The sequence below is a fragment of the Oryctolagus cuniculus genome, chromosome 7, assembly GCF_964237555.1.
Source record: "Oryctolagus cuniculus chromosome 7, mOryCun1.1, whole genome shotgun sequence".
In the NCBI taxonomy this organism is placed as follows: domain Eukaryota; kingdom Metazoa; phylum Chordata; class Mammalia; order Lagomorpha; family Leporidae; genus Oryctolagus; species Oryctolagus cuniculus.
The window spans coordinates 75,882,158-75,893,088 of record NC_091438.1 but is presented as its reverse complement, the minus strand read 5'-3'; the positions used below and the strand labels follow the sequence as shown (position 1 = coordinate 75,893,088).

Here is a 10,931-nt window from a genome sequence, read left to right as displayed (position 1 = left end):
GGACTTGGGCCATCTTCCACTGCTTTCCCAGGCCACAGCAGAGAGCTGGATCGGAAGTGGAGAAGCCGGGACACCAACCGGCGCCCATATGGGATGCTGGCACTGCAGGAGGTGGCTTCACCCACGACGCCACAGCTCCAGCCCCAGCTGTGGTCTTATAGTCGTTGCACCTGTTAGGCACTCAGTTATTAAACCACTCTCTCGGATAAGTGCGCATCCGGGACCGCCGGGAGTTTGGGTGTGGGAGTGGAGGGGTGGCGATGAGCAGAGGGTGGCGATGAGCCCGGAGTCCCTGGCTCCCGAGACCACATCTGTGCCTCGTGCTGTTCGAACTCTCACGGAAGCAGTAGCCCAGCAGCCCGAGGGTGTGGGTGTGGGCAGGGAGCAGGCCCGGGTGCCCTCATTCCCACTAATTCCCCAGCCAGCAGCGCCCTGGGGCTGGTCCGATTGTTCCAGAAGACTGCGTGCAGGGAGAGGTGACAGCGCCGTCTTGCCACCGCGTCCTACCCTCTCACGAAGGCAGTCTTCGGGCTGGGGGCTGCGGTTCCCAGACCCCGCAGCTTTCCAGACCTAACCACGCGGGAGGGAGGCAGTGGCCTCCACACAGCCGCCTCGGTGGACAGGGCAACTCCCTGCCAGGCGCCGAAGAACTTCGGAGAAGCCACCTAGGCCACATCCGGGCTAATTCCTGCTGTCCCGTGCCTCAGTTTCCCTCCTCCCTAGATGATGGGTCACAGTAGCTTCTGCCTTGCTGCTTAATTAGGAACGCCCGAGACGCGGTGGGCACACACTCAGTGCCACCTGTCAGCTGTGTGGAATGCACCTGTCTGAGTCCCCGCCCGCAGGAGCAATCCGCCGGGACTTTGTTCTTCCTGCTCCCGGTACAGGCGGATGACCCAGCGCGACCCTAGCGAGGGCCCGCGCGGGGTCGTGGCGCGGCCGTCTCTGCCCGGGGCCTCGCGGTGCCGTCGCTGAAATGGACGGTGGTTGAAGCTGGCGGGCAGGGAGGCGTTCGGCCACGCACTGCTGACCCTGCCAGCCGCAGGCCAGGCGGCCTCCGGCAAGACGCAGCGACCTAGTGACCGGCGTGCAAAGGCGGCCGCGGGGCGGCGCTGCGCCCGATCCGCCCCTCTCCCCGCCCGGCCCGGCCCGGCCCGGCCCGACCAGGTCCGGCGTGCCGGCTGCGGGCGCTGAGTCTCCGCGCAGGGCAGGCGGTGCCGGCGGCTGCCAGTCCCCGGCCGAGCGGCTGCGCACGCCATGCAGTGCCTGGGTGCCGAGTACACGGTAAGTGCCCGCAGTCGCGGCTCTCGGTGGGGGGTGGGTACGGAAGCCAGGAGACAGGTCAGGTTCCCTCCCTCCTGCACGCACCCCACCCCACCCCCGCTTCTGCTTCTCCCTCCGGCTTGCCCTGGAGACACTTGGCCGAAAACACCCTGGGTCCCACCCAGGGGCTGGGGCAGGGGTGAAGGCAGACGTTGGCCGCCGTTCGTGAATTTAGGACCGCCCTCAGGTGCACCTCCAGGTAAGGATTTGGTGGGTGGAGACTTGAAATCAGCGCTGCACGGAGCAGGTGTTTCAAAGGGTCTGAAAGAGCTTCAAGTGGCCTCATTAAAAAAAAATCATACATATAAAACTTTGAAAAATTTTCAAGCAGGTTTGGGCAGGTTCTCGGGTTGTGTCCACCTGGTTGTTTAACCTCTTTTTTCTCAACTCTTCCCTTTTCTGGAAGGTTTCTGCAGAGAAAACTCCCAGGCAAAGAGAGTGGCGACCCCAGATTTATAGGAAATGCACGGATAAGACATGGTTATTCGTGTTCTTTCTGTTTTGGACTGGCTTGGTAAGTGTGAGGCTTTGCTGGGAAGAGGCATGCGCAGGAGGGGTCTCCGAGATAATTGCGCCCCACCTGTAAATCCCCGAGAGAGGTGCCTGCCATGAGCCCAGGAAAAAGCAAACAAGCGATCAAACGTAGTTCTCCGGCATTCTTCCCAGGCATCTCCTCACCTCCTAGTCCCTGTGGAGAAGCGGCTGGGGGCGGGGGTGGGCACGGCGCCTCCTCTTACAACCCGAGCTCACTTTACCTTCTACCACACCTCTACATCAAATACTCCCCAAGCCTATGCTGTTCTCCCATGGAGGAAAAATCCAGGGCAAGCCAAGAAATGAATGGTTTTTACTTTAGCACTCTTCCATTTTAAAGATTTATTTGAAAGGCAGAGTTAGAGTGTGTGTTAGTTTCCATCCTCTGGTTTACTCCCCAAATGGCTGCAATAGCCAGATCTGGAGCTAGGAGCTTCTTCCAGCTCTCCCACCTGGGTGCAGAGGCCCAAGGACTTGAGCCATTTTTTACTGCTTCCCCAGGCGCATTAGCAGGGAGCTGGATCAGAAGTGGAGCACCTGGGACTCGAACCGGCGTCCACATGGGATGCTGGCACTACAGAGGGCAGGTTAATGTGCTGTGCCACTGTGCCGTCCCCTGCTTTAGCACTCTTGGTTCACTGTGTTTAGCAGTTGGATTAAACCCCCTAGTTAAATAATGGCTGCTGTTTCCCACTCTGGCCTCCTGATAGGTGTGATTGCTGGTGGACCTCACCAGGCTGGGCCGCAACAGTCCTGGAGGAGTCTCTTAGAAGCTGAGCCTCGACCGTTTTGTATTTATTTTAGAGTTGGAGGCAATAGCAGGGAAAGGCTCATTAAACTTTTTCAAAGGCTGTGCAGATGAAATCAGCCCTGCCAGGTTGAGGCATGCTATTTGCTGCATGGTAAATGATTAATTTCCAGAACCTGATAATAACCACCAGATACTAATTATCTTTGTTGAAAAGAATTCCATTTGAATAGGCCCTAAAATATCACATTTGTTCCTCTTCCCAAGTGAGAAAGGCATTTGTTCACATGCTGACTTTCCAGACTGGTTTCACAGGACAGACTTGGTTCCAGGCCCTGTGGAAGGTCGGGTTCTAGAAGGCGTACCCCATGTGTCTTTGTTGCTTAAGCTGTGGAACTTTGCTCTAGAAGCTGAAAACGACAGCGAGTGCACCTGAAACACCTTCTGCTTCCGTTCCCCCACTGATGTCTGGTGTCTAACCCGGGTCTGTTGTTATTTAACCACTAGGAGCAGGCTCCTGCCTTGTGCCTGATGGCTTTGACCTTGGGCTATTAATGTTAGTGGGTGGTCTGCCCTAGCCACTCCACACTTCAAGCCTAACACATCACCACTAAACTCTCAGCTCAGCAGCCACCTGGGGAAAGGATTTGTAGCTGGCCTATCACAAGCTGAAGAGTTATGAGCCAGCTGAGAGGTGGCACAGAGGTAGAAACAGCTTTAAAATCACATTTCTTTTGTAAAGTAAATCTGAAGGGTGCAGTAAGTCCAAGCTCTCTTTACTGCACTCAGTTTTAATCAGAGTCCTTCCTTAGCTGACTGGCTTCTAGAATATTCTGCAATACATTAGCCACAGACATGCATCTGAAACAGCAAGGAATGCTTTATCTGCATCTGCGGCTCAGCCTCCGGGTCATAGGCTGGACCTCCCGCCAGGGGATGTCCTGGGCAGGATTACTGTTGAGGGTATTCCCCTGAGTTAGGGCTGGACAGAGGAGGCTTGGGGGAAGGGTCCAGAATTAGCAAGCAGAGATGGTCTTGGCAGATAGAAAAAGTGCCAGTCTGTGTTTATATTTGCGCAAAAAGCAAAGTGTGTGTTTGTGTTGAAAAGAAAGTTTGAACGTCTCTGCCTCTGCTGCCACTCCTGTGTCTTCTCCTACCCCGCCCTTTCCAGTTCCTCTTCCCAGACTCCACTTCCCTGACCGCCCCCTCCTTGGGGAGCCCCCAGCCTGGCGTACACTCCTGTATCCCCTGTCATGTGAGGTTGCACATGTATGTTTGGAACTAGATCAAGGATGTTGTACAATATTCATGGCAGGGACTCAGGAATACCCGAATCCGACTCCAACACCACCCCTAGGAAACTTTCCATTTCTCCCCATAGGCTTTCCAAGGGATCCATCACATACATAACGACAGTAAACGGAAAACAGCACTTCACTGTTGGCTGGCTGGTGAGCTAGCAGAAGTACAGGATCCCTCTCCCCACCTTAAGTCCAGGTGCAACCAGGACCTCACCACACTCCAACTCGGAGGGACAGCAGCCAAGAATGCCAAGGCTGGGTCGGCTTACCGTGCCAGCCTGTGGGGACATAGTGGGTCACACCCACAGCCTTACAGTAAAGACTGAAGGTCCCTGTCCACCAGCCAAGGTGACCCACTCACCCTGGAATCCAACCAGGTAGACCAAATTGGAGCATAAGAAGTCAGGAGGAGCAGGGAGGTTTGCTCACCTAGGCTGAGTTCCTGGGGGGTAGGCACTAGATTTTGTTCATCTTTGTGTCCCTGTGTCACTGGCACACACTGAGTACTTAAAGAAATTTAGTAATGACTGCAGAGTAGCTGGAACATATTTGACTTTGGGACAAAGTACCTTTGCAACATATGTGTCAGTACCATTGATTATTGAATGATGTAACACATTGTCTTTCATGGAATAAGCTTGTCAGTATCAAGTGGTGTTGTAGGTATTGTTAATGGGGACACTTATAACACTAGGGTTGTGCAGTGGGGAGGTAGATTTTCAGTTTTGGTAGAGGGTTCACCAGTGCATAATAACAGAACAGTTTTTTGAAGTGAAATTTTACATATGCCACATTCACTATGAAATTGGAAACAAATAATTATAGATTGCTAGATGTTCATGTCCAAAAAACTCTTGAAGTTTTTTATTGTGTTTTTTAATCACTTATACCAAAACGCTATGTTCAGTCTTGATGTGAACAGTATTTTGTGATATGTCAACTGTTGCCTCTACAGAGTCCCCTAAAAGACAAAAGGGAAATCAGGGTGGACATTAAGACACTACTTAGGACACCCCAGTCTCACGTTGGAGTGCCTGGGTGTGAGTCTTGGCTCCACTTCAGATCCAGTTTCCTGCTAACATGCACTCTGGAAGGCAGCTGGCTCCTTGCCACCCATGTGGGAGACCTTGACTGAGTTCCTGATTCTTAGCTTGGGTCTGACTCAGCACCAACTCTAGTGGGCACTTGGAGAGTGAGCCAGCAGATGGAGGATCTCTGTACCTCTCTTTCCCTCTCTGTCTCTCTGCCTTTCAAAACCTAATTTTTTAAAGACAGACAGAAAGAAGGAAAATGGGGGGGGGGTAAGTCAGCATACCCTTATGCACTTAGATAAACCAAGAGCTCCAGGAAAAATAAATTGCGCTTTTTTGATGATGTTGGTTTAGAAAGGCAGGGTTTTGCAGAAGAGGGTAAGAGGCAGAGAGGTGAAGCTTTTTGCATACTCTCCCTCCCTAGTCTGCTGGAACGCGGCCTTGCAATAGCAGGCCACAGGTGGTGCGAGCTGTGGATGGCGCTGGAGCAGGGAGGTGCACTGGAACTGGTTCCATCGGGCGGCAGCATCCACGGGCCCCTGGGGCTGTGTCTGCCCGGTGGCCAGGCCCTCATGTGCCCCTGGCTTTTGCTAGATGTTCCTCATGGGCTACTCGGTGGTGGCTGGCGCCGCTGGAAGGCTGCTCTTCGGCTACGACAGCTTCGGCAACGTGTGTGGCAAGAAAAACTCCCCAGTGGAAGGGGCTCCTCTCTCAGGGCAGGACATGACCCTGAAAAAGTAAGTGTCTGAGTCGCTCCGACCCTTCCAGGGGCGGCATTTCAGGACTGGGTGTAAATCAGTGATTTAGGGGCTGGATATGGTCTTTCCGTGCAAATCTCTGTCAGCCCATCTCATGAAAGGGGAGGCCATGTGCAGTAGCAGAGAGGCAGGCCTTACCTTCAGACAGGTGCGGCCTCCGCTACTTTTCAGCTGTGTGACCCTGAGTAGAGGACTTAACCTCTCTGAGCCCAGTTTCCATCTTTTTAAACTGGTTATTGTTACACCCAGCTCACAAGGTGGTCTTAAAGGATCCAGGGAGACCCTGTATAGCAGATGTTCACTGTCACCATGATTATCCACAGTATGCAGAACCCTGGCACCAGGGCGTATGTGAACCCTGTACCTTCCACAGCAGTGTTTCTGTGTGGATATACCCAACAGCCAACTGGGAACGCTGGCCACCTGTGTCCCGTTGCTTCCTGGTTGCACCATCAGTGGGGGCAGGCACTGTGCTATCCTGTTCTTCCCCCCTGCAACTCCACAGAAACCCAGAGGGCAAAGGAGAGATGGGAACGCCTCAGAGGGGAGCAACATCCCCTGCCATCACTCCCTAGGGTGGGGACTGCCGTACAACAATGTTTGAGATGCAATGATCGAAGCAGCCCCAAGGAGAGAAATCCCAAGGGTCTGAATAGGCTTGGAGTATAAAGTTGGAGTCACCAAAAGCAATTCTCAGACCCCGCTGCTTATCCTCTTGACAGTGGCTTTGCCATATCTGGGCGTGGATTGTCTGGGCTGCCTGGATGCACCTGTGCTCTATTTCCCACTCCGTTCACAGTGCAGTGCTGACAAACAGCCATTCCTCTTCCATTAAGGGGAAAACCTGTGGTCCAGTCATCTCAGTAGCCAAAAGGTAGAAGCCACCCAGGTGTCCATGGAGAGGTGAATGAGTGGACAAGACATGGTGCGGACACACCATGGAATAGTGTTCAGCCTAACAGGCAAGAAATTCTGCCCCCTGTTACGACCTTGAAGGCACTCTGCTGAGTGGAAGGCACCAGTCACCAACAGACAAATGTGTAATTCCACTTATATGCGGTCTCCAAAGTCGTCAAAGTCATAGGAACAGAAAGTAAAACGGTGGCCCCCATGGCTGAAGAAAACAGGGACTTGGGGGTTAGGGTTCCATGGATGCAGAGTTTCAGTTCTGCAAGATGGTTGAGTGGTCAGATGTGATGGTAGCACAATGGGGATGTATTTAATGCCGTGGAACTGGTCACTCAAATGATTACAGATGATGAAGTTCATGCATATCTTAACATAAGTTTAAAAATCAAGTAAAGTGTGCACTTATCATACACCCGGGAAGCCTGTGCCCCCAGCTTCCACTGCCCTTTCTCCCATCTCACGCCTGGGACCCCTCCTCAAGGTCCCTCCGTGGAGGGCAGTGTTCAGAGCTGCTCCTCCTGGGCCTTTTCCTGTGGTCTCAGCAGCCTGCATGAGCACTGGGCAAGGGTCCAGGAGCCATCCCCACTCGCACACGACCCATCAGTGGCAACAGCCAGCTTTGTTCTCATGCCACGTTAGCCAGCGAGGCTGGGTGTCTACAGGGAGAGTCCCCTGAGTGACCTGGCTCTCACACTGGGAGGAGGACCAGCCTTTCCTTCTCAGCTTGGCCCCTGCTTGCTGATCACTGCTTCCTGTGTTCACTGTTCTCTGATGTGGATTTGGACACCTTGGGCTCAGATATGCTTTGGAGGGATTCCGGTGAGTAGGATCTGCACTGGGATGGATCTAACGATCCGTGGCGGTTTAATTAATCTCTGCTGCTCCTCAGGGACTTCCACAGGTGCATTCCTAGAGTTATCCTCCCAAAAATGCTGAATCTGGAGAAGGAAGTTTTGTTAACCCGTGAGTGTGGTTTGTACACACAAGCTGTACAGTTCCCCAGATGAGCCCCGGCTGATATCATAAATGTTCAAGTTTGCTGCAGCACTTGGTTAGCAGAGTTCACCTTGCTAATTCTATCCTCTGATGGCGTGTGGGTATATTTTTAAGGCCCACAGTTAAACCCAATGAGAGGCAATGCTTTAAGATGCTCTCTGGGTTTCATCTGTCTCCTCAGACACGTGTTCTTTATGAATTCCTGCACCCAGGCAATCAGAGATGAAAGGCTCGGTCCCACTGCCCTCTGCGTGTCCAGCTGTCCGGAGGAGCAGCTCGACACCCTGGAAGAAGTCCAGCTCTTCGCAAACACCAGTGGTAGGCACCAAGGGGCTGCCCGCCCCCTCCCCCCTAAGCATAGGGACCTAGATGAGACACCCTACCCTGGCCCTGCTAATAACTCCTTGTTACGGCACAAAGGCTATAAACATCTTCTCTTGAGCTTGTTCTGTTTCCTTCAGGTCCCTCAAGGTTTATTCTGGGACCCAAGCTGCTCCAGTGGAGCCCCCTGCCCATTGCAGGGGACTGGCCTTCCACGGCAGACATTTAGGGCCCCAAATCAGGATTAGACAGAGGTCAGAGAGCTCTGTGCTTTTGGGCACAGCTGGTCCCCAAGAGGCCCCTGCAGACTTCTGGTTGGATTGCTGGCAAGGGTGTTCTTTTATGAAACTGTTGAGGCCACTGGCTACTTTTACTGACCAATGGGACAATCCTATGTTGTATCAAAAACATTTATGTAACTCAGGTAGCTAACTCTGGGCCCGGTATTCAGATTTATGTTGTAAGAGTTAAACAAAAGTGAGGGAGCCCACTGCAGATATCTGTCTGAGTAATGGTGTGCCAGAGTTTTAAAAATTATTTGCAAAGCTGGACTAAAAATGTCAAGTCTCTACAGCAAATAACCGTCACATCATTGTAGGATCAATTGTAGAACTTTTCATTTTGAATTTGGGGTTTTGGAGAGAAAGAATGGAAGCCCTGACTCCACCTTGGTCCTGTCTCTCAATCTGGGGGCTATGTCTCCTTCCCCATTTGGTGAAATGGCTGAGGTTTCCTTTGCTGCTCCCTGGAAAGGTGGGTGCCATACAGCAAGACGGTACAGTCTATGTGTCTTCCCTTTCCAGGCTCCTTCCTGTGCATCTACAGTTTGAATCCCTTCAATTATACCCAGAGTCCAAATGCAGACTCACTGTGCCCCATGCTGCCAGTTCCTCCAAGGTAACAGCCTCCATACTTTTTTCCTCATTCATCAACAGAAGTTACTTGGTACTTGTTTTGCAACTGTTACTCTTCTAGGCGTTGTGGAAAGCATGAAGGAGATATTGGGTAGAGCGCCTGCCTGCAGGGAACATATAGCCTACAGGAAGCCAAGGATAAACAGAGAGGAACTATTTACAATGTGCGTAACAGACAATGGATCAGTAGCCAGGCTAAATAAGGAAAAAACACAGCAATGGATAGAGATGCACATAGTCTTCAAATAATGATAGAGTTAGCAAAAAGTTACATATGGATTATCAAATGAGTGACTTTTTAAAGTAATTGATGTCTACTTTTTCTTCTCCAAGTATTTAATAAAAATAGAAATTAGTTGTTTATTTTTTGAAACCAGACACAGTTCATTTTTATGGCTCTGGATTTCTCTGTAAGCAACAGACCAAGGTGGGCAAGGCTGAGTGAGTACCACCCCTTTCTTCTCAAAGGAAACAAAGAGCACAGGTCCTTACCAATAATTTACTTGGTAAACCTCTTGTAGGTTCTTGTGTATCTTTTTCAACTCTTGAAGGACTAGTGCATAGAAGGCACCTTATCCATACTTGTGGAGTGAAGTTGTGATGGTGAAGTAGTGATTGCCATGGCAAATGGCTCACGCTTGCACCCTTGAGAAGGCTATGGGGAAATACACAATAGATATTCATGGCCACCATTAGGATCTGAGCTGCAGTAAAGGAGGGCTTGGGTTGATTTCCCATTGTCATTCTTTTCAGAAATGCAAGACTGTTTACAAAAAGAGACATTTGTGAAAAGATCCCCTTATAGTAACAATAATTTAGGTAATGCAAAGTATTTTTTTTTTAAGATTTATTTATATATTTGAAAGTCAGAGTTACACAGAGAGAGAAGGAGAGGCAGAGGCAGAGGAGAGAGAGAGAGGTCTTCCATCCAGTGGTTCACTCCCTAATTGGCCACATGGCCAGAGCAGCACCCATCTAAAGCCAGGAACCAGGAGCTTCCTCTAGGTCCCCCACATGGATGCAAGGGCCCAAGGACTTGGGCCATCCTCCACTGCTTTCCCAGGCCATAGCAGAGAGCTGGATTTGAAGTGGAGCAGCTGAGACTCGAACCAGCGCCCATATGGGATGCCGGCACTGCAGATGGTGGCTTTTCCTGCTTTGCCACAGCCCCGGCCCTGCAAGGTATTCTGCGAACCATCTAGTACAGTGTTGTGGAAAGCACAGTAAAAAGCTTATTACATCATAACCCCAGTACACGTGTACCTTCATACATACCTGCATCTATTAAACTGAAATGGAAACTCACAAAACAAGATTTCTCCATAGTACATGTGATGTGCACTAGTAGTTTATATTGTTTCACTTTTTTTTTTTTTAAAGATTTACTTATTTATTTGAACAGCAGAGTTAGAGAGAGAGAGAGAGGAGAGACAGAGTGAGATCTTCCATCCTCTGGTTCACTTCTCAAATGGCTACAATGGCTCGGGCTATGCCAGGCCAAACCTTGGAGCTAGGTGCTTCCTCCTGGTCTTCCACATGGCTATAGGAGTCCAAGCACTTTGGGCCATCTTGTGTTGCTTTCCAAGGTGGGTTAGCAGGGAACTGGATGGGAAGTGGAGCAGCCAAAACTCAACCCAGCACCCATATGGGATGCCAGTGCCGCAGGCAGAGGCTTTACCTGCCATGCCACAGTGTTTGCCCTCTGTTTCACTTTTTAAAAATAATTTGTTTCCTAATCATCTGGTTGCAAGTGCAGCTTGGAAAATGCCAATTGGGCAGATATTCAAAAAAGAACTTGAGCAGCTTTTAACTGCATAAGGGGCAGAATATAATTAGCCATCTTTGTGGAATTCTTTACTAAAATTCAATACTTGTGTTATAGATAATTAAAGGAGAGAAGAATTGTTTGCAGGGAAGAGTACACTTTCTATTTTTTTATAATATTTTAAAATTATTCTTATTGTCAGATATCACAGACATGTCTCAGTGACACATAGGGAGCCCAGGAAAAAGCTAGAACATTTTACAGGTTGAAGGAAAATTACTTTACGCTTAGAAGAGTTTCTTTTAAGAACCTTGTTTGTCACTACCTGCAC

At 50.5% G+C, this 10,931-nt stretch overlaps 1 protein-coding gene across 6 annotated transcripts in view; it reads left to right on the top strand.

Moving 5' to 3' along the window:
• Window positions 1–872: 872 nt before the first annotated feature.
• Window positions 873–10,931, top strand: part of SLC44A3 (solute carrier family 44 member 3) — an 80,249-nt gene continuing 70,190 nt past the window's right edge. For 2 of the 6 annotated variants that reach the window (XM_008264857.4, XM_002715848.5), the window contains exons 1-5: window positions 879–1,284; window positions 1,730–1,837; window positions 5,532–5,674; window positions 7,782–7,918; window positions 8,725–8,818. In XM_008264857.4, coding sequence (XP_008263079.3) covers window positions 1,258–1,284; window positions 1,730–1,837; window positions 5,532–5,674; window positions 7,782–7,918; window positions 8,725–8,818 — 509 coding nt within the window. In that variant the 5' untranslated portion in view covers window positions 879–1,257. Of the gene's footprint in view, window positions 1,285–1,381; window positions 1,523–1,729; window positions 1,838–5,531; window positions 5,675–7,781; window positions 7,919–8,724; window positions 8,819–10,931 lie in introns of those variants that run through there. The other 4 variants (XM_070076938.1, XM_070076939.1, XM_017346061.3 and 1 more) reach the window with 4 other exon arrangements.